This window comes from Stomoxys calcitrans, chromosome 2, assembly GCF_963082655.1.
Source record: "Stomoxys calcitrans chromosome 2, idStoCalc2.1, whole genome shotgun sequence".
In the NCBI taxonomy this organism is placed as follows: domain Eukaryota; kingdom Metazoa; phylum Arthropoda; class Insecta; order Diptera; family Muscidae; genus Stomoxys; species Stomoxys calcitrans.
In genome coordinates this window covers 87,077,979-87,102,633 of record NC_081553.1, presented here as the reverse complement: position 1 = coordinate 87,102,633, position 24,655 = coordinate 87,077,979, and the positions used below count along the sequence as shown (strand labels likewise).

The 24,655-nt window shown below is 38.7% G+C and overlaps 1 protein-coding gene across 1 annotated transcript in view; it reads right to left on the bottom strand.

Moving 5' to 3' along the window:
• LOC106091348 (uncharacterized) overlaps positions 1-24,655 on the bottom strand; it is a 368,801-nt gene that overhangs the window by 125,982 nt on the left and 218,164 nt on the right. The window contains exon 5 of the mRNA XM_059363513.1: positions 9,770-9,903. Coding sequence (XP_059219496.1) covers positions 9,770-9,903 — 134 coding nt within the window. The remainder of the gene's footprint in view (positions 1-9,769; positions 9,904-24,655) is intronic.

The following is a 24,655-nucleotide window of genomic DNA, read 5'->3' as shown; positions in this document are numbered from 1 at the left end:
ATTATAGGCGCTCAGTATTTAAGCAAGAGAAAATTTTGTCTTTAGGGAAAATTTCATAGACATTTTGTGTTAAGGGAAAATTTCATAGAAATTTTGCCTCTAGGGAAAATTGCATAGAAATGTTGCCTCTAGGAAAAATGTTTTCTTTAGGGAAAATTTCATAGACATTTTGTGTTTATGGAAAATTTCATAGAAATTTTGTTTTTAGAGATTTAAGATTAGATTTAATGGAAATATTGTATTTAAGAACAATTTCCCGGACAATATGTCTTTGTGAAAATTAGCATGAAAAGTTTTTCTTATAGAATTTCAGCTTTTAGGGAATTTTTCTTTAAATATATTGTCCTGAGAGAAAATATAATAAGATTCTACTGTCTTGGGGAAGGTTAGGTAAAAATGGCAATCTGCAATTATACTCAACAATTCGCAAATATTTGCATCCGCTTTTTCTCTTAGAATCGAGAATCTAAAGTGCAACACCTTCTGCCAATGCGGAACATTCTATAGTCTACCTTAGTTTGACGTCCTCACAGCTTCCGCAGAACTCATTACTGGCAACCTTCAGTATATAAGCATGTTTCCGATCAGATAGTGAGCTATCATGACGGACACAATGATTGTGTCCTGCATTCAATTCAACGATATCACAGCGGTAAAGTTCTTCAAGTCTAGATGTCATTTGTTGCCCTTTGGGCCAAATCCTGAAGTCTTAGCATACCGTCCCAATCGGTCTACATTTTCTGGTGGGGCTTTGTTTAAAGGTAAAGCAGATTTCAGGTGCTCGGTCTCTTATATTAAAATTATATTCCGACTGTCAAAAAGTTAATTTAAGTCACATATTAGTCTATCGAGCTAAATATCCTTTTGGGGAGTTTTTGGGTTGAGTTTCCGACCCTGATACTTGATATCCAATATGAAGACCAGATTCGTACTCTATTATTTATGGTTGCCCAAAAAGTAATTGCGGATTTTTCATATAGTCGGCGTTGACAAATCTTTTCACAGCTTGTGACTCTGTAATTGTATTCTTTCTTCTGTCAGTTATCAGCTGTTACTTTTAGCTTGCTTTAAAAAAAAAGTGTAAAAAAAGTATATTTGATTAAAGTTCATTCTAAGTTTTATTAAAAATGCAATTACTTTCTTTTAAAAAATCCGCAATTACTTTTTGGGCAACCCAATATTAAATTCCTCTTGAGTCCATTATTGTCTTGACCGGCCTATTGGCCCTTGGGTATGTTTGTGGAGCAAATTTATTATGTCAGATTCGTACACTACTCTTAAAGAGCTGTTATTTGATTCGCTATCGATCTACATGTCTGTTGGAGATAAGATGATCTCAGATGTCTGTCCTCCAATCTTATATATAAAATTCTATTTGTGTTTGTCGGTTTGTTCCGTATAGACTCAAAAACGGCTGAGCCGATTACCTTGAAATTTTCATAGAGTGTGTAGGTTGGTCTGAAATGAAACATTGACAATATAATTTTTTGATACCGGGAGGGGGGCGGACTCTCCCCCTTACTCCAAAAGCACTACCCAAAAATAAAAGTGAACCAATCTGGACAATATGGGATTCAAATAAGAGGTATTCAAGAGTCGAGTACGAATTTCATAACAAAAATTGGGTGCAAGTACTTGGGGGGCCGCCCCAGCCCCAAACCCCCTTAAAATAGGTTTATTTGATGATCATGACAATGTGGGACTCAAATGAAAGGTATTCGGGAGTAGATTACGAATATGGTCAGAAAATAGGAATAGGCTTTATAAATTATTGATAACGGAAGGGGGCGGACCCCCCACTGTTTCCCCAAAAACACCAACCAAAATCAAAAGTGGACCGATAGGGACAATATGGGTATCAAATGAAAAGTATGCGGGAGTATAAAACGAATCTCACATGCAAATTCATGTCGAAGTATACGGGGTCACCCCACCCCACAAAAACTCCCAAACTGGGCACATAAGCAAATCACGGATATATGGGACTCGGTTTGTTTATTCCGTATAGACTGTAAAACGGCAGAACCGATTTTTTCGAAATTTTCGCATATTGTGTAGGTTGGTCTGGAAAGAAACATAGACTATATATTTTTTCGGTATCGGAAGGGGGAGAGACCCTCCCCCTTATGCCAAAAACACAACCCAAAATCAAAAGTGGAACAAAAGTGATCGGGAAGATAAAGGTATTAAATGAAAAGTATTGGAGAGAAAAATACGAATATGGTATTAAAATGTTAGTGTAAGTACCCATAGGGCCGCCCCAACCCAAAACTCCCTCAAACAGACATATTGGACGTTCTTTTCAATATGGGGCTCAAATGAAAGGTATTCGGGAGTAGATTTCGAATTTGGCATACAAAATCAGATCGAAGTATAGGAGGATTAGGATTATGACTATATGATACTTAGCTTAACCGATTTTCATAGATTGTGTACGGTTGTCTGGATGGAAACATAGGCTATATAATTTTTAGATATCGGGTGGAGGCGGACCCTCCCCCTTACCCCAAAAACGCCACCCATATCCGAAAGTGGTCTGATGGGCACAATGAGAAATTAAGTGAAAGGTATTGGAGACCAGAAAACGAATATGGTATTAAAATTTGGATCCAATTACCCAACGGGACCGCCTAACTCCAAAACTCCATATCTCAATATGGGACTCAAATGAAAAGCATTAGGCAGTGGTTTATAAATATGGCATAAAACATTAGGTCCAAGTAATGGGAGGTCGCCCACCCCCAAATACTCCCAAATGGGCATATTAGCCGACCATGGCTATATTGGACTCAAATAAAAGTTATTAGGGAGTAGATTACGAATATGACATTAAAATCTGCGTTCAAGTCTAGGTGGCGCTTTTTCTTCTAAACATACGTCAAATGGGTTATTTGACCCATTATGACAATATGGGACACAAATGAAAGGTATTTGTGGGTATAAAACCAATTTGATATTCAATTTTGGAGCCAAGTGTTTTGGGGTACTCCCTAAAGCACCCCCTAAACTGAACTTCATTTCCGTTGGAAATAAAGAACGAATTTGATATCTAATTTCAGTGCAAAGTGCCGGTGGCCTCCTCAGCCCCAAAACATCCTCCAAAGGGTTCATATTTACCGGCCGTGGCAATATGGGGCTCAAATTAAAGGGACTTGGGAGTGCAGCACGAATTTGATATCCATATTTGAGTCGAAATGTCGGAGGCGCCATCCCTCCCCTAATGAGAACATTACCCCAAGTAAGAACATTACCACCAGGAACTGAGAAGGGCAAATTCTCACACATCAATGAGAGCTTTACGATTCAAGATTATACCCAATGATAAGGGACCTGTTTTATAGCCGGGTTCGAACAACAGCCCGCAGTGCGACACCTCTTGGGGGAAAATTTTGTAAATGACCTTGCATGGTATTGTACCTCGCAAATGTCGCCAACATTAAGAGGGGAGAAACACCGCTTTGTCCGGTGATCTCGTCAGGATTATAACGCTTTCAGCGTTAGAGGCTACAATGACACGAATTCGATATCCGCATTCAGGGCGAAGTGTCCCCGCTCATAAAAGATATTAGAGAGTTAAACAGGGCGCAGCAGAGCGGGCCCCTTTTCGGCCAGTATTAATATAAATTTGTGCTCTATTCTCAACGACCTTTCATATGAGTATCATTTTGACGCGGGTGGTTTTTTGCGTTAGTGTGGACTCTACTTTTCTGGGCCCTAATGTTGATAAGGAAATCGTACTCTACTGTTCAATAGACTTCCATATTTTCCTAATTGGTAAACTTGTTTGTTTAGGTGGGTTGGGTGGGGTGTTCCCCTCAGATTGACACCAAGTTGGTGTTCTTAGGTTTCATAAGATTGCAAAAAAATTTGGTTAAATCGGCGCACCCATCTTCGAAATCTCGTGTTCTACAAAATAAGATAGGACCATTTCGTGCTAATGTCCTTTTTATAAATAAAAAAAATTGTACAGAATTTTATTGTCTAAATGTGCTTTACTCAATGCTTTCAAATTCGCTATTTTATAGAGAACTGAAAAACACCATTTTGCTATAATTTTATCACCTTGTGTAATCAAAACACTACGATTTGCGAGCGTAGCAACTTGTAACCCAATCTGAAAGAATATATTTAAACATTGGAAAAAAGACTCCATCAACTTAAAGAATTTTTATTATATTCCTAGGAAAATTTCCTCTGCAAATATTAAATTCTCTTCTTTCGTCTATTTGTCAATGCTTGCTTGCTTCCTGTATTCAATTATTGTATGAAAGAATTTCAAATATTTGGCTTTCCACCAGCTCCGGTACAAGGTCAATTTGAACATATTACATACCGGTAGTCAACTCAAACCGTACAAGACCAATATCTAGCAGCACCCTGTGGCAAGATATTCTCTTCAACATGGTGTAAACATTTACACATGTCCCCCATACAGGTTTATATTTTGGCGAGAAAGAAAAATATTTTTGGAATTTCATAAAAATGTTAAGAAACGAAAGGTGTTACAATTTTCTACATGGCCAGCTTGAGTGGATGGGATGTTAGACGTGAAAATCAAATGGCCAAAATACCTAAGAAGGCGTTCAAGCATAATTTGTGAATGTCAGAAGTCACGTTGTCACTTTCTTAGTTGGCTTTAAGAGATTTTTGCTTTGCCCCCCCCCCCCCCACCAACTTTTCTGGTAAATATGATGGTTGTTGTGTTCGTGGTCAGATTGCATTCTTTGCTACGCAGCCATGTATACCAAGTGCAACTTAAAAATACTTCAAATAGAAAGAAATCCTGAGCATAACGTATCACTATAATCCATTGGCAGGAATTCTAAACTCCTTGGGGGCGATTTTCTGTGTGGCCTTTCACCAAGTCCTAATAATGCTGGTCCTGTTTTTTTTTTTTTTGTTGCCCTGGCCAGTTGCATTTCGTAGACTATTCCATTTAAGTTTTCTCCATTCATCCTTTTATCTCTCCGTGTAGTAGTTTCCTTACCTCACTATCAATTTGTGAGATGGTGCTCTTCATGTCACCATGAGTTAAGTTTCCCCCGGGGCTACTTGTCGCAAAGGATAATAGGACACTTGAAACATGTTGTCCTTGTGCTTGCTGGCACATTGTGTGCATGGCATAATCCTTGAGTAGGTAATAGGCCAAGAAAATAATACAAAGGATTCGACGTGTCCGTGTGTGTGTGTGTGTGCGTGCGGGTGTTTGTGGTGAAGCTTCAAGTTTTATTTGTACTTCCTTTTATTCTATTCGCCCTAGGAAGACATGCCTCAATGGTCAACACCTAGCATCACTATTTGTGCCATCCCATCGACAGACATACAATTCTGGGGGCACTACAGGATTTCGTTGTTCTCTCCTTTTGTGTGTGCGCTCGACTTGAAGTTATTCGAAGGCGTTGTCCTTGATAATAATTCAAATCTCAAGATAAATGATGCAATCCTATTGAGTGGGATTACTCTTAAAGTTCGGTGTTCTTTTTTTTTCTTAGCAGTAGTTGCCCTCTTTCATGCCATTGTGTGCATTCCACAGAAGAGTATAAAGAAGATTACTGGTGGTCGAAGTTGAAAGTTAAATTAAAATATCTCGAAATTTTATTAGTTATGCTTCACTTGAGCTATTTTAAGGCTAGCCGGAAAATGACTAGATGACATAAAAAGGAATATCAAGAAGAAGACGATGTTAGGGAAATGAAGTATTCTTATAACACACAGTCGGTGTGTCCGTCCGTCTGTCTGTTGAAATCACGCTACACTCTTTAAAAATATTGAGCTGAAACTTTCCAAAGATTTTTTTTTTTGTTCTTGGCAGGTTAAGTTCGAAGATGGGCTATATCAGACTATATCTTGATATAGCCCCGATCCGCCGATATCAGGTCTAAGACCCATAAAAGCCATATTTATTATCCGATTTTGTTGAAATTTTGGACTGTGAGTTCTGTTTGCCCCTGTTCCTTAGTGGAATGTTCATGGGCGAAATTGGCATTTGAGTTCTGTTAGGCCACTCGATATCATTCTTTAATTTGGCCTTAATCGGTCTAGATTTGGATATAGCTGCCACATAGACCTATTTCTCGATTTAAAGTTTTGGGCCCATAATAGGTGCATTTATTGTCCGATTTCGCCGAAATTCAGGACAGTGAGTTGTGTTAAGCCCTTCGACATCCTTCGTTTGGTTTGGTCCAGATCGGACCAGATTTGGAAATAGCTGTCATATAGGTTTTCGGCCGAAATTTTGCACAGTAATGTATTAGGGCCTTTGATATCTTTCTTCAATTTGGCCCGGATCGGTCCATATTTGAATATAGCTGTCATATAGACCGATCTCTCGATTTAGGGTCTAAGCTCCATAAAACGCATTTACTGTCCGATTTCGTCGAAATTTGGAACAGGGACTTGTGTTAGGCCCTTCGACATCCCTATGCAATTTGGCCCAGATCGGTTTAGATTTGGATATAGCTGTCATATAGACCGAACTCTCGATTTAAAGCAAATTTATAATCCGATTTCGCTGAAATTCGACTAAGTGGCTTATATTAGGCTTTTCGACATCTGTGTCGTATATGCTTCAGATCGGTCTATATTTGGATAAAGCTACCAAAAAGACCAATATTTTGTCCTACAAAATTGAACAATGATTTTTACTTATTAGACCACTCAATGTCCGTGCCGAATTTGGTCCAAATCGGACCATATTCCGATATAGCTGCTATAGGGGCATAAGTTGTGTACTTTTCAGCGGATTATGTAGAAAGGTTCGGAGGCCACCGTAGCGCAGAGGTTAGCATGTCCGCCTATGACGCTGAACGCCTGGGTTCGAATCCTGGCGAGACCATTAGAAAAAAATTTTCAGCGGTGGTTTTCCCCTTCTAATGCTGGCAACATTTGTGAGGTACTATGCTGTGTTAAACTTCTCTCCGAAGAGATGTCGCACTGCGGCAATCCGTTCGGACTCGGCTATAGAAGGGAGGACCCTTTTATAGCCGATATGTGAAAAATTTGCCCAAAGTCCGGACGGCCGAACTTAAGGCCTTTTTACTTGTTGGTCTTAAAATCTATATAAGATGGCATTGCAGGATATTGTCCGGCTATAGACCATTTCGCTCAATGCTTTCTATTCAAAGAATAATACAGCAAAGAATTTAAAAAAGTAAGGCAAAACGTGTGATGTTGCTTAAAAGCTTTTGACCGGCTTTCTGATACAAGTAGTAGGGAATTCCTATCTTAGATTTTCTTTTTCCAGGTTACTTTTTTTGTATTCAGAGTGCACAACAGGCTGAATACTGGCTTAGGTGTATGTCCATAGTGGCATGGGGCGGATTAATATCCGCATCCTCTTTTCAACCAAACCTAACCTAACAAACTACAAAAATTCGGAATAAGTGGACTCAAGGTTAAGAGCTGTACGTCCAATTTATGGTCGTCATTATCGTCCTACCAGACCATAATTGAGCGTCTAGTGGTAAAATTTGAATCTACAGGCTTAGTACATAATGTTCCCGTGCCAGTGAGACAAAGAAGTGCCCATAGTGTCAAGAATATTGCTGCCGCTGAGGCTTCAGTGGAAGAAACCCCAAATGTGTCTCTCACATGTCGTTCTGAAGCGTTGGGCATCTCTGTGACGTCGTTGTGGCGAATTTTGCAAAAAGATCTTGGCCTACATCCTCACAAGATCAAATTGGCGCAAGAGTTGAAGCCTCTTGATCACCAAAAGCGTTGTATGATTGTGAATTGGACAACTTCAACATGATTCCCATTTTCAACGAAAAATCATATTCAAGGATGAGACTCATTTCTGGCTGACTGACTTCGTCAATAAGCTAAATATGCGTGATTGGTCAGACAGCAATCCGCACGTACTCCATAAGTCACCATTGCATCACGAAAAAATTAAATAACGGTTTGGTGCGGTTTAGGGGCCGGCGGCGTCATTGGGACGTACTTCTTTCGTGATGATTTAGACCAGCACGTTACTGTGAATAGAAATCGCTACAGTTTAATGATAACAGAATATGTTTAACCCCAATTGGATGATATGGACTTGGAGGATATGTTGTCCCAACAGGATGGCCCCACAAGCTATACAGCGAATGTCACACTGAATTTTGTGGAAACCAAGTTTGGAGAAGGTGTTTTCTCATAAAATGGTTCAGTCGATTGGCCGTCTCAGTCATGTGATTTGACGCCTTTAGACTATTTCCTGTGTGGCTACGTCAAGTCTTTGGTCCATGCCAACAAGCCAGCGACGATTGATGAACTTCCTATGAAGAGCGAACGCGAAATTTCAGCAGTATCGGTCGATTTATGCTTAAAAACCGTTGAAAATTGGGTTCAGCAAGCGAGCCCGTGGTTGGCATGTAAAAGAAATAGAGTTTCACAAATAATGTCATCGAACATACTTTCACAAAAATAAAGAATTTGCTTGATATCCACAACCGTTATGGTTTTATTAAAAAAAGACTTTTACAGCGTTCTTATTGAAAAACTGGATACAAGAGGTCTTTAGCGAGAACTTCATGAATATTTTTGTCCTCAGATAAAACTTTGTGGAAATTTTGTCTTTAGGGAAAGTTTTAAGTCTTCAAGTCTTAAAGCCTTCAGGAAAAATTTCATCGCAGTTAAGCCATTTGAAATTAAGAGGAATTTTTTGTTTGGAAAAAATTAGAAGAAAAATTTTGGTCGTTAGAGAAAATTTCATAGAAATTTTGCCTTCAGAGAACATTTCAAAGAAATATCTTTAGAGAAAATTTCATAGAAATGTCTGCTGAGAAAAATTCTACAAAATTTGCTTTTTAGAGAAGATCCCAAAAAAAAATTGTCTTTTGAAAGAACTTCACAGATATTTTGTCTTTGAAGAAAAAATTCTTTAAATTTAGTTCTGGGAGCAAATTTTATTGAAAATTCATCTTTTTGACAAATTTTGTAAAAATTTTGCTCTTTGATCCTCTTACTGCAACTTCACGTCCCAGCTTAATAAAACAAACTAAATGAAAACTTCTTTCCACGAAATATTTCCAAACTAAATCACTTTCTTCACCTACATTAACTAAATAAATTTACCTTTCTTGGAATTTATAATGGAATCAGTCTTTCATTCATTCACTACTTTAGAGCACTCACCAAAGATAGAATAGTTTTCCAAAAGGAAAAAAAAAACTTTGAATTATTAAATCTACTCTCCTACTTTTAAGGGGGTGGCGGTGGGTGCAAAACGAACTAAAATTAGAACTCTCATTCGGGACATTTTTTATTTTGCATATTTTATTATTTACAAATGGCTTTGCTTATTCAATTTTTCAAGACATTCCCAAGAAAATTTGTTTTCAACTGCTCTAAATATTAAATTTGTTCTTTCAATGAATGGAAGTAGATGTTTGTTTGTCTTGCCTTGCAAATTGATGCGAGAGATAAAAGACGTTTCATATTTCTATTTGGTCACGTTTAAAGACATTTTTTTTATGAGCTCATAAACTTTTCCTAGACTTTGCTTCAAAGACAAAAAAACAAAGAAAGAAACACAAAAAAAAAAACAACCAAGAAAATAAAAAAATAAAATAAATAGACGTCAGTAAATTTTCGCTGGAACTGCTATACATTTGATAAATTTCGACATAAAACTTTGCTTTATGATTGATGGGCATGTAACAAAGCTAATAGTAGAAATAAAAAAAAACCCAACTGCAAAGGGAATGGTTTTGGTATGGGAAAATGTTTTGTAAAGTCACATCCGACATGCGAATAATGGTTAAAATTACAACTCTTCACTTACCACCATATTATTTATAGTAAATTTAAGCTCTGCTCTGGGTCTGGATGGAGGAGTACTGCAATTGGCTCTTAGGACATCACCTGGCTCATAACGAGTTTGTTCGGTAAACAGTAGAGGTCGCTTGTCAGGAAGTTCTGCAAATAAAATGAAAAATAAAATTTTTATTAATTTTTTTTTTTTTTTTTTTGAAAAATGACATCTGTTTACTTTTGATTTTGAAGAAATTAGTTATAGAGTGGGTGTTGGCATCCTAAAAAGTACTATTTGCTGTAATGTGCCCTATGGGAAATATATTGGCTTTCACAAAATGATGGCTAGTAAAGACGTATTAAAGCCGTACCCATCTTTGGTTACACACCACCTGGGATATATATTAACTTCATGACGTCAAGCCCTGTAAAAATACACCATTTATGAAAAGTTTGCAGCTATATCGAAATATAGTTTGTTCTGGACTAAACTTGACAGGGACGGCATATTTTATTGTCTTAAATCATTAAACGGGAGAGTGGTCAATATGTTAACTATATCCACTGTCCGCCTTTTATTGGTCCCATTACTTAAACCGGAATATCCGCATAAATAGCAAATATGGACCGATCTCGGCCATATTAAATAGGGATGTTGGAAAGCCTCATACAGCTCACTGTACCAAATTTGTGCGAAATCGTTTAACAAATGCGCCTTCTATGGGCCCACTAACTTAAATCGTAAGATCGGTCCTTATGGGGGCTATATAAAGCAAAAGTCCGATATGGACCATTTTCGAACTGCCTATACAAAAAGTATTTGTGCAACGACTACAGCTTGAATTCAACAGACAGATGGAAAGCCAGAGGGAGACGTGGACGGACTAACATGGATCGATCGTCTTTGAATTTTGAAAATATAATATTGGGTTGCCTAAAAAGTAATTGCGGATTTTTTAAAAAAAAGTAAGTGCATTTTTAATTAAACTTAGAATGAAATTTAATCAAATATATAATTGCCATTTTGTTTGATAACCTTTTGCCACTTCTGGCCTTTATCTGCAAAAAACTGAACCAAGTGAGATTTTATAGCCTCATCATTGCCGAAAGTTTTACCATTTAAGGAGTTCTGCAAAGATCGAAATAAATGGTAGTCTGATGGTGCAAGGTCAGGGCTATATGGTGGATGCATCAAAAGTTCCCAGCCAAGCTCACTCAGTTTTTGGCGAGTGACCAAAGATGTGTGCGGTCTAGCGTTGTCCTGGTGGAATATGACACCTTTACGATTGACCAATTCTGGTCGCTTCTCCTTGACGGCTGTATTCAATTTGTCCAATTGTTGACAGTAAACATCCGAATTAATCGTTTGGTTCTTTGGAAGCAGCTCAAAATATACCACACCCTTCCAATCCCACCAAACAGACAGCATAACCTTCTTTTGGTGGATATCAGCCTTTGAAGTGGTTTGAGCTGGTTCACCATGCTTGGACCATGATCGTTTCCGACTAACTTTGTTGTAAACAATCCATTTTTCATCTCCAGTTATGATTCGTTTTAAAAACGGATCGAATTCATTGCGTTTAAGGTGCATATCACAAGCGTTGATTCGGTTTGTTAAATGAATTTCTTTCAATACATGTGGTACCCATATTAAAATTGACGCCAAACAAACAAATGTAAACAAAATTTTGTGCACTTTTTTTCTAAAGCAAGCTAAAAGTAACAGCTGATAACTGACAGAAGAAATAAGGCAATTACAGAGTCACAAGACGTTGAAAAAATTTGTCAACGCCGACTATATTACTACTATATTACCGACAATTACTTTTTGGGCATCCCAATATAAGGTCGGAAATGGATACTTCGATGTGTTGTAAACGAAATTTAACTAGCCATGTCCGTCCGTCCGTCCATCCCCCCGTCCGTCCGTCCATCCCCCCGTCCGTCCGTCCATCCGTCCGTCCGTCCATCCGTCCGTCCGTCCATCCGTCCGTCCGTCCATCCCCCCGTCCGTCCGTCCGTCCGTCCATCCCCCCGTCCGTCCATCCCCCCGTCCGTCCATCCGTACGTCCGTCTGTCGAAATCACGAAAGCGATGGAAATTTAACTAGCCATGTCCGTCCGTCCGTCTATCCATCCCCCCGTCCGTCCATCCCCCCGTCCGTCCGTCCATCCGTCCGTCCGTCTGTCGAAATCACGAAAGCGATCGAACGGGTAAAGCTAGCCGCTTTAAATTTTGCACAGATACTTATCACTGATGTAGATCGTAATGGATTGCAAATGGGCCAAAACGGATTAGATTTAAAGTTTTGGGCCCATAAAAGGCGCATTTATAATCCGATTTCACTGAAATTTGACACAGTGACTTATGTTAGGCTTTTCGACATTGTAACGAACCACCACACGGGCTCTACTTCCTCATCTGTCATGGGCACCCGAAGTCGATCGGCTATAGACATTATGGAGTCATAGAATTCATCAAAGGTCTCATTGTGTCTCTGCCTCCTGCGTCGGATATCGTCCTTCAGATCGAAATCGTTGAACGAATCCTTGTACTGAGTCTTCAATGATGCACACAACCCTGACCATTCAACAGCATCATTCTGCCGATGGTATCTCCAATACCATTCCAATGCCTTGTGCTCAAACAGAATATGAATATATTTGCATAATAATTCATAATTACCATTTAGAGTATTAGTGGTCATAATATTCACCCTATAGATAAATTCTTCGACTGGTATATCCTTATTAAAACCTGAGAAAGATAACTTCCAATTACGGATTGTATTCATAATCTTCTCAGGACTATCTTGTAATGTGTCCAAGCCTGTATTTCTGACTGATCCAGATCTTATCACTGGATTCATATTCTCATTAGGTACAGTATCACTTCTGTTCAAATCCAACCCCTGAACTAATCTCTCGAGTTCATTTGCAATAGAGGACGAAATTTCATCACGCATTTCAGAAATAGATTCTGAAACCAATAAACGGATTCTTCTTTCATTTCTTCTCTCGTCACTAGCAGATGGTGCCCTAGCACGATCTGTCTGCGAATAGTAGCGGAGTAGGTCCTGCTCCTACCTCTATTTTCCTCTTCAGGAGGGGCAACATTCTCATCTATCACGTTAGAAGCATTCGGTTGTGCTTCAATATTAGCACTTCTGTCCCTACTTCGTGTAACAAGCATTTTGTATGTGTGTAATTTTCTGATTCGGATTTAAGATATAGCCTTAACTGACAAAATGTTGTGGTGGTTCGTTACAACATCCGTACCGTATATGGTTCAGATCGGTTTATTTTTATTTTTAGCTACTAAAAAGACCAATATGTTGTTATAACCAATTGAGTATTTGGTCTAAATCGGAACATATTTCGATATAGCTGCGATGGGGCATAAGGTATACATTTTTCACCGCATTTCAACGAAATGTGGTTTACATATATACACGAGTTGATGGGTATTCAAAGTCCGGCCCGGCCGAACTTAACGCCTTTTTACTTGTTGATGTTCTTGTGCCCAAGTGCCTTCAAAACGTTTATGGTGTCATTAGATATATTACTTTTATTGACGTTTTTAAAACTTCCCTAATAAATAATGAACAATATTTTCGAGTGGTATCTCCCCAAATTGATTGAGTTTCTGCAATGTTTTTTTTTTTTTTTTTTTTTGTTTTTTGATTTTGCTGTCTCATATTTCGTGATACAAAAATATTCTCCAAAAAGCAAACACTAATGTCAATGTCCATTAAATAATTAAGAATGTATGGTACTTGTAATTGGAAATAGGAGAAGAAGCATTGGGGGGATATTTAATTCGTTCGGTCATATAACATCACAGAGATGGTCTTTTGCTATCTTAGTAAGTATGCAATAGTATATATATAGTTATCATCTAATCCAGTAAGGGCCACCTTTCATTTGCTCCAAATTGTAAAAGCTATTTTTTCCCCCAACAATTACGTCTGTCCCTTATAAAATGTTAGACATATGAGATGATTCTCTTACATGGTCTCTTAATATATTTGAGCTATTGAAGTAAGTGCGTATAGTGTGGTTCTATAGACTAACAATTAAATACTCGTATAACAACTTTTTTATTTGAAGTATACTACCATGTTGACTATGTAGTGGATAACACTGGCATGCTGTATATAAAACAAAGAGCAGAAGAGGGAAGTGTGGATAGAGTCTGCTTCATTATTTTTGTAAGTTTTTTGTTATCTTTTAAGCCTGAAAGTACATTACAATATTGCATTTAAACACTTTGGGAAAGGTGATTAAATACCAATAACTCAGTCACACTATCTTTACTGACTTACTCCCACCCACAACTTGTGGGTCATTTAAAACTATTAGTGTTCTGAGTTGTAACTGCTACAGATTAATCCAAAATCCCATTTTTTTTTTAATTATTGGTCCTTAATGAAAAGAGTTAAACTAACAACCTAACGATTTTGTATGCGCTTTTTTGTGTGCTTTTGTCCGTTTTAACGTAATTGGCAAAAATTCTACACTCTTCGGTTTTGGCCAGTATATGTATATCCGCAGTTTGTCTGCGGTAGCACACAAATTTCGGCCCATAATAAACCCTCACTATTTATGTGTGTGTGTGTGTGTTTTTGTTTCCACATATACAATACATGTAAATATGTTTCTTTACATATGTTTTTGCAAATAAGTTTGTTAGCCATTCATAGTGTTTTAATGTATGCTGCTCTAGTGTTAAAGTCTAATTTACTATAACTGAGATTATTTTTCCATTTTTCGTCTGGTACTTGTCCTATCTTGTCTTTTGTTTGCCCAAAAACACTACTTTTTGAGGAGAGTTTTTTTTTCCTCGGAATACCAGAGAAAAATAATTCAGACAAATAAGAAATAGTTGGCATTTGCTAACGAGTGTAGTGCCAGATTATAGCTACTACGTTCTAAGTTACTTGAATTGAAACTAAATGAAAAATAAAAATGTAAAAAAATTAAATTTTAGATTAGAATAGGTTAGGCTAGGCTAGGTTAAGTTGAACAAGTAAGAGAGTGCTAAATTCGGCCGGGCCGAATCTTATATATCCTCCACCATGGATCGCATTTGTCGAGTTCTAAGCGCGGTATCTCTTTCTAGGCAAACAAAGAAAATTGAATAAGAACTGTTATGCTCTAGAAGCTATATTATGTTATAATTCGATTAGTACCATAAATGAATGCCGAACATTGTAGAACTCATTGTGAAATATTTTAGTTCATTCGGATAAGAATCGCGCCTTGTAGGGGCTCAAGAAGCAAAATCGGGAGATAGGTTTATATGGGAGCTGTATCAAGCTATTGATGGATTCACACCATATTAGACACGTATGTTTAAAGTCATTAGACTAGCCGTTGTACAAAATTTCTGCCAAATCGGATGAGAATTGTGCCCTCTAGAGGCTCAAGAAGTCAAGACCCAAGATCTGTTTATATGGCAGCTATATCAAAACATGGACCGATTTGAACCATACCTAGCACAGTTATTGGAAGTGATACCAAAACACTACTTAAAAAACTTTCAGTCAAATCGGACGAGAATTGCGCCCTCTAGAGGCTCAAGAAGTCAAGACCCAAAATCGGTTTATATGACAGCTATATCAAAACATTGATCGATTTGAACCATACTTAGCACAGGTATTGGAAGTCAAAACAAATCACCTCATGCAAAATTTCAGTCAAATCGGACAAGAATTGCGCCCTCTAGAGGCTCAAGAAATCAAGACCCAAGATCGGTTTATATGGCAGCTATATCAAAACATGGATCGATTTGAACCATACCTAGCGCAGTTGTTGGAAATGATACTAGAACACCACGTGCAAAATTTAATTGAAATCGGATGAGAATTAAGCCTTCTAGAGGTTCAAGAAGTCAAGACCCAAAATCGGTTTATATGGCGGCTATATCAAAACATGGACCGACCTACGCTAATAAAAGGTATTTGTGCAAAATTATAAGCGGCTAGCTTTCCTCCTTCGAAAGTTAGCGTCCTTCGACAGACAGAGGGACGGACGGACGGACATGGCAAGATCGACTTAAAATGACATGACGATCAAGAATATATATACTTTATGGGGTCTCAGACGCATATTTCGAGGTGTTACAAACAGAATGATGAAATTGGAACCCCCCTATCCTATGGTGGAGGGTATAAAAATTGAGACATCGAGTTGAAATTTTGCACAGATTCGTATTACATCTACAGCCATGTTAGGTTCTTGAACGGGCAACTTCGGACTATATTTGGATATAGCTGCCATATAGACCGATTTGGTGATATAGGGTATTAGGCCTATAACAGGCTCATTTATTACCCGATTTCGCTGAAATTTAGCAGAGTGAGTTTTATTAAGCCCGCCGATATCCAAAATGGTCTAGATCGGCACATTTTTGGATATTGCAAATTTTGCCCATGAACATTTCACTAAGGAACAGGGGCAAACTTCTCACATATTCAAGTTTTTTTAAGCTCAATGATAAAGGGCCTCCTTTTTATAGCCGAGTCCGAACGGCGTGCCGCAGTGCGACACCTCTTTGGAGAGAAGTTTTACATGGCATTTTACTTCACAAATGTTGCCAGCATTAGGAGGGGGAAAACCACCGTTGAAAATTTTTTTCTGATGGTCTCGCTAGGATTCGAACCCAAGCGTTCAGCGTCATAGGCGGACATGCTAACCTCTTCGCTACGGTGGCCTCCACATTTTTGGATATAGCTGCCATATCGACCGATCGGCCGTTTTTGGGTCTTAGGCCTATAATAGGCGCATTTTTTTACCCGACTTTGCTGAAATTTGAAATAGGGAGTTGTACCACCGTTGAATTTCTTTCCGATGGTCTCGCTAGGATTCGAACCCAGGCATTCAACGTCATAGGCGGACATGTTAACCTCTGCGCTACGGTGACCTCCTCATTTCTGGATATAGCTGCCATATCAACCAATCGGACGTTTTTGGGTCTTAGGCCTATAACAGGCGCATTTTTTACCCGACTTCGCTGAAATTTGGAACAGGGAGTTGTACCAGGTTAAGTTTGGTTTAAATGGCAGTTTACCATCAGACTCACTTAGATGTTTTCGTCCATTGTGATACCACAGGAACAGGAACTGGAAGGAAAATCCCTTCTAGTTCCTGCCGTTGAACCATCCAGATCGCTTGAAAAAGCCCAGTAAGTTGCATACATTTACATCCTATAAATCAGACAGGTTCTCAAAGAAATGAGAACCTTAAGTGCAACTCTTTCTGACTGCCAATGGGACACACACACACAGAAGGTGTTCTACAGTCTTTTCTTCTTCGATGTCCCCACAGCTTTAGCAAAAGTCGTTACTGACAACCTTCAGTCTTTTAGCATGTTTTCCAATTTGGGTTGATTCTTTATGGCAGCTATATTTGGACATAGCTGCCACAGAGACCGATCTTCACTTTTAAGGTCTAAAGACCATAACCGCATATTTATTCTCAGATTTTGCTTAAATTTGAAAGAGTGAGCTGCTCTAGGACTCCCAATATTTTGATATAGCCGTCATATAGATCGATCATCCGATTAAGGGATTAATCACATAAACGGAGTTGGAGGCCACCGTGGCTTCCGCCTATGACGCTGAAGGCGTGGGTTCAAATCCAGGCGTGAATATCGGAAAAATTTTCAGCGTTGGGTTTCTCCTTACTTATGCTGGCTCCATTTGTGAGGTATCGTGCCATGTTAAAACTTCTCTACCAATTGGTGTCGCTACGTGGCACGCCATTCGGACTCGGCAATAATAAGGAGGCCCCTTATCGTTGAGCTTAAACATTAATCGGACTGCATGGAATGTTCATGGGAAATTTAGTATTTAGTCGCATAAACGGCGTACTTATTACCCGATTTTGCTGAAATTTGGAACTGTTACTTGTATGAAGCTTCTCGGCACCTGAACTAAATATGATTAAGATGGGTCTATATTTGGATATCAATATGGGTATAGTAGTGTTATATTAAATTAGGATAATAAATATATCCGTGGTGGTGGGTATCAAAAGTTCGGCACGGCCGAACGTTATTCTTTTTTACTTGTTTCTTCCATCTGATTAACTCTGCTTATGGATACAGTTTACGAATGAAGATACCATCCGATTTCTAATAATAGGCCTGTGGGGGTACCTATATACTAAAACAGCATGAAAATCTGGAGCGCATAATACTATTCGTATCTTATCAATGTGCAACCAATATTTCATACTACAACTTCAAATACCTCGATCCCTCCCTGCCATCTACAAGGCACATAAACCAGGTTCATTTGTTTTGTACAGAGTAATGCACTGACCACAGACTGTAACAAAGTCCACATATATTAGATTCCCTATACTTACAGAGGAGACATATGTGTAAGTATGTACCTCACACTCGCATCGTCACCACCACTACAACTACCAGTCAAGCAAGGACATTGTCTAAAGAGTCATTCGAAGCTGTTAGTGCGTAAAACAATATGCTTGTTTGTGATGCTCTTACAACATGGACGATAGTGCAAACACACACACGGGCAAATTCGCATACACACACACGGAAAAACACTCTAAGCCTCAATCACAGGCACAACACACTCATGCCTATTCCTCTTCACTCACTGGTTCTCATTCATATAAGTTGGTCATAATTGTTTTATATACTTATCCTAAATACATCCATGGGCCATTGTATGGGACTGTGGCGTTTTGCAGGAGCTCAGCCGGCATATTAGGATATGGTTGCTTTATAATAAGGCTAGGTTCGGTAGGTAGTGGTGGTGACATTCGTTCCAGTGAACTCTACTCGCAACCACACCACATTGTTTTGCAAGGCCTTTAGGACAAAGTATAATGCACTAATATAGACATAACGTTTTGTGACAGTCTATGCGCGTGTGTTTGTGCGTATTTGGCCTTTTTCTTTTCTGCTGCTCTTCTTCTATGTTTTTTGATAATTAGATTTGTCATTGTGCATTAGTGGTGATTTCATTTTATGGGCTGAGGGGTTCTCTTGGCCAGAGACCCCAACTTGCGCTTTGGGGACAGTTCACTTACACTTTGACGGAATTTTCTCATTTTCTATTTGTTAATTCTTTTTAAATTCATTAACTATAATTACACATAATGTTGTGGGGTCTTTATATTAAATTAATATCACAAGATTAGGTCTAAGCACAATTTCATTTGGATTATTAATTATTTTGGCCACAGGGGCCACCACATTTATCTTTTGGCCATTTGACATTAGGTTAACGTAATTTCTGTGGTTTAAATCTAATTTGTTGACCCTCCTCCCATCATTGTTCCACATCTTAATCCCTAAACAGGATGATGGTGTGAAAAGTGAATACAAGAAAACAAAAAAATACCCAAAAATTATTTAGTATCTTTGCCGACCAGAGGAAAATAATTTATAAATTTTATGATAATCTCTATTAGTAGACAAAACTGACAAGGTCTGCAAAATGTTTTTTTTTGGCATTGATTGAAATAAGTAGGGAAAATGATTTTTTCTACTTAAATTAAAAAATAAAGTTAAATATTTGTGAAATGTAAAAACTAGGATTTTCCACAAAAAATCATGAGGAAATTTTCCCAGCAAAATAAATTGGAAATTATTCTTAAAGAAAAGCATTTTAAGTACTTCCAAAGTGACAAAATTTGTTCCTTTCCTACATCTTGGGATATTCATGTAACGATGCTGAGTTAAAACGCTTCTTTGATATAAATATTCGAGAAGTTATGAATGAATTACATGTGTAGTAGATTCAAATGGCGATTCGCAATTTTTGACGATTTGAGCTAAGTGCTTTAAAAGGCGTTTCATCATACTCTTGCGGAATTTTTGGTAGATTTTCCATCGTAAGTTTTAATGATAGTTTTCTTCTATATCGACTTTATGTTACTATTTCCCAATTGCATGTTTAGTAGATTCAAACAGCTGTACTCAATTTTTGACGATTTGAGCTAAGTGCTTTAAAATACGTTTCCATACTCTTGCAGAATTTTTGGGTGATTTTCCATTTGAAGCTTCAGTGGTAATTTTCTTCTATGTCGACTTTATGCTTTGTTTTTGTACTATTTCCCAAAATCTTTTTCAAATCCCATTTTGTAAACCAATTTTAAAGAACAAAATTAAAAATAAACAAGTAAAAGCGTGCTAAGTTCGGCCGGGCCGAATCTTATATACCCTCCACCATGGATCGCATTTGTCGAGTTCTTTTCCCGGCATCTCTTCTTAGGCAAAAAAAAAGGATATAAGAAAAGATTTGCTCTGCGATTAGAGCGATATTAAGATATGGTCCGGTTTGGACCACAATTAAATTATATTTATTCTGGAGACCTGTGTAAAATGTCAGCCATTCGAATAAGAATTGCGCTCTTTGTGGGCTCAAGAAGTAAAATAGAGAGATCGATTTATATGGGAGCTGTATCGGGCTATAGACCGATTCAGACCATAATAAACACGTATGTTAATGGTCATAAGAGAATCCGTCGTACAAAATTTCAGGCAAATCGGATAATAATTGCGACCTCTGGAGGCTCAAGAAGTCAAGATCCCAGATCGGTTTATATGGCAGCTATATTAGGTTATAGACCGATTTAAACCATACTTGGCACAGTTGTTGGATATAATAACGAAACACGTCGTGCAAAATTTCAGCCAAATCGTATAAGAATTGCGCACTCTAGAGGCTCAAGAAGTAAAGACCCCATATTTGGCACAGTTGTTGGATATCATAACAAAATACTACGTGCCAAAATTCATTCAAATTGGATAAGAATTGCGCACTCTAGAGGCTCAAGAAGTCAAGACCCAATATCGGTTTATATGACAGCTATATCAGGTTATGGACCGATTTGAACCATACTTGGCACAGTTGTTGGATGCGCTACCAAAACCCTACGTGCAAAATTTCATTCCAATCGGATTAGAATTGTGCCCTCTAGAGGCTCAAGAAGTCAAGACCCAAGATCGGTTTATATGGCAGCTATATCAAAACATGGACCGATATGGCCCATTTACAATACCAACCGACCTACACTAATAAGAAGTATTTGTGCAAAATTTCAAGCGGCTAGCTTTACTCCTTCGGAAGTTAGCGTGCTTTCGACAGACAGACGGACGGACGGACGGACGGACGGACAGACGGACGGACATGGCTAGATCGACATAAAATTTCACGACGATCAAGAATATATATACTTTATGGGGTCTAAGACGAATATTTCGAGTAGTTACAATCAGAATGACGAAATTAATATACCCTCCATCTTATGGTGGAGGGTATAAAAAGGGAACAAAATTCGCTAAATAAAAAAAACGTAGAAAAAATGTTGAATTTTTCGGAGACAGCTTCATAATGAAATCACAACATTTGGTATATCCAGAGCTTCAAAAACTAAACTTTTTTCTACATCTTTGGTAGCAAAAATTGAGCTGGGATCCATCAACACTTACAATCACAACATTTGGTGCAGTTTTGAAGATCATCCAGATCTTCAAAAACTAATTTTTTTTTTACATTTTTGGAAGCAAAAATGTTGCTGGGTTCCATTAACACTACTTGCTGCAAGTTGATGTCATAAAAATTAAGATATGTTTAGATCTTCTTAAGACCAGCACTACATTACAACGAAATTTCTACATCCAAGGCAGCATAACAAACACGAAAACAAATAATTTCCGTATAATGAAATAAAAGTTCAGTTCGGAGTCATCATAATATGCATGATATTTAGGGAGGATGTGTTGGGAGCCACCGTGGTGCATAGGTTAGCGTGCCCGCCTATCGCGCCCAAACGCCCGTTTTCAAATCCTGTTGGCGAGAACACCTTAAAACATTTTTCAGCGCAGGTTGTCCCCTCACCAAATTCTAGCAACATTTGTAAGTATTTCAGCCATGTACAACTTCTCAACAAGGAAGTGCCACTTTTCAGTGACAAGGTGTTCGGAGGTCCCCGTATCATTGAGCTTAAAATTGAATCGGGCAGCACTCAATTGATGATGTGAAAAGTCAGTTTCCCTCCAATTTGTTCCGTTATGGGATGTTTGGGAAACACTAAACCACATTGAAGGGACTTAACTTTTTTATATTTATCTAATTCATATTTTTATCTATTTACCATTCAATTGGGAGATCGGCCAATATGGGAGGCTATATCCAGGGCAGCGGAGTCGAGTTTTTGAGGCCGGAGTCGCACTCCGGCTTAGACTCCGTCCCGGGGTCGGATTCGAGGGATAGACTCCGCAGCCCTGATCTAAACACGGACGTTCGACGTCCGGGCTGAACACAGCTCACTGTATTTTTATACCCACCATCGTGGGTAATATACCCCCTAGGGTATATTCATTCAGTCATTCCGTTTCCAACACGTAGAAATATCAATTTACAAAGTATATATTGGGTTGCCCAAAAAGTAATTGCGGATTTTTTAAAAGAAAGTAAATGCATTTTTAATAAAACTTAGAATGAACTTTAATCAAATATACTTTTTTTTACACTTTTTTCTAAAGCAAGCTAAAAGTAACAGCTGATAACTGAAAGAAGAAAGAATGCAAATACAGAGTCACAAGCTGTGAAAAAATTTGTCAACGCCGACTATATGAAAAATCCGCAATTACTTTTTGAGCAACCCAAAATTTCGGATCGTCATAAAATTCTAAGACGATTGTCTGTCCGTCTATCCGTCTGTTGTTATCACTCTTCAGTCCTCAAAATTTGAGATATTGAGCTGATGAACAGGCCAAATCAGTCCATATTTGGATAAAGCTGCTATATAGACCGATCTTCCGATAAAGGGTCTAATGCCCATAAATGCTTTATTTTTCATCCGATTTTGCTGAAATTTGAAACAGTGATGAGTTTTAGACCTCCCGACATCTGACCTAAATATGGGTCAGATCGAACTATATTTAGTTATTTAAAGGCGCCAATAACTCGCCTTGTCTTCTCGAGTATCATTGGCACTCAGTATTTAATTAAGAGCCAGTGCCACCTGACTCCCCACTGAGACTCTCCCTCGAAAATCGCTGGCTGCCTGCGGCCGCATTTGCAGCTACTCCGTTCCGTTTTCAGCTAAGCTTCCCGTGATAACGATGGACACCACAACAGTCGGAGCTCATATTTCCAGCCTGCGTGGAGCTCATAGTTATCCCGTGTCGGCCGGGGCTCACTGTATTTTACTTTATCGAAATAGGGCCATTAATGTGGCTTTTATTTGCCTGAGGCTTTAAATCGGGAGATCGGTCCATAGGGGGTCTATATTAAGATATACGTTGATCGATTTCAACTATATTTGGTGCGGTGTAGAGGATATTAATACAAATTATTGTGCCAAATTGTAGCCAAAACAGGAAATAAATGCATTTCTTAAATTATCTCTTAGTTTTTCACTTAAGTTAGGCTAAGTTGAGAAGATGCTGTAGATATTTCATATCAGGTATTGAGTTCCCACCTAAGCACCGGTGTCTGTTAGCCGTGAAAGCCAGACAATGACAAAGGAAATGCTCCAACGTCTCATCATCTTTCTCGCATGCCCAACACATACTATTAATTGCCGCACCGATTTTACATAAGTGAGCCTATGTGTCCCGTCATGATACCAACAGCTATACTGACCTCCTTCTTACTTCCTTTCAGTAATAGCATCGTCTTCTCATGACCTGGATCCCCCCATAGGATTTTCGCCGTCCTACCGACTATTTCGCTGTTCCACAATGTTGCATGCGCATTCGTCGCCTACACCCTCAAATCGAACTGCGTCGACCCGAAAGGCTTCGGGTTAACCAAGTTTATTGACGGCACTCCTCTCCTTCTTGCACTGCAAGACTGTTCGTGACCTTACCGTCCTGGTTGTTATTGCCCTTATGGCAATTTTACTGTCGGTAAAGATGCTCACACTCGACGTCCTCGCGTTAGCACCACAAAATTTCACGCATTCCGTGATCACCCTGATCTCCGCCTGCAGGACCGTATTATGGACAGGCAGTCTAAAACAGATATCAGTCCCTGAGTTCTCAATGTAAACCCCAGGTTTCTTGGACCCAAATTTTGATAACATATTCGTTTTCTGGTCTACAATACCTTTCATTTGACACGCTTATTGTGTCCATCGGACCTCTTACGGATATGGATGGCGTTTTTTATGGGTAAGGAGGAGAGTCCGCCTCCACCCGATCTCTAAAAATTGTATAGCCTTTGTTTCTTTCCCCATATTGAAATGAACGTCTAATATGTCTGTTTGAAGGAGTTTTGGGGTTGGGGCGGACCGATGGCTTCTTAGACTCAAACTTTAATACCATATTCGTATTCTACTCTGCAATGCCTTTCATTTGATACCTATATTGTCCCGATCGGTCCACTTTGATTTGTAGTTGGGTTTTTGGCATTAGGGGGAGGGTCCGTCCCCCTTCCGATACCGAAAAATTATATAGCCTATGTTTTCTTCCAGACCAACCTACACAATATGCGAAAATTTCGAGAAAATCAGCTCTGTCGTTTTTCAGTCTATACGGAACAAACAAACCGAGTTCCACATATCCGTGAGTGGCTAATGTGCCCATTTTGGGATTTTGGAGGTGGAGGTGGAGGGGTGGAGTAACCCCCCATACTTCACATGAATTTGTATGCCAGATTCGTTATCTTCTCCGGCATACTTTTCATTTGATACTCCTATTGCCTTATCGGTCCACTTTTGGTTTAGGTGGTGTTTTTGGGGTAACGGTAGAGGATCCACCCCCTTCCGTTATCAATAAATTATAAAGCCTAATCCTACTTCCTGACCATATTCGCAATCTACTCCCGAATACCTTTCATTTAAGTCCCATATTGTCGTGTTCGTCAAATAAACCTATTTTAAGGGGTTTTGGGGCTGTGGGGGCCCCCCCGGTACATGGACCGACT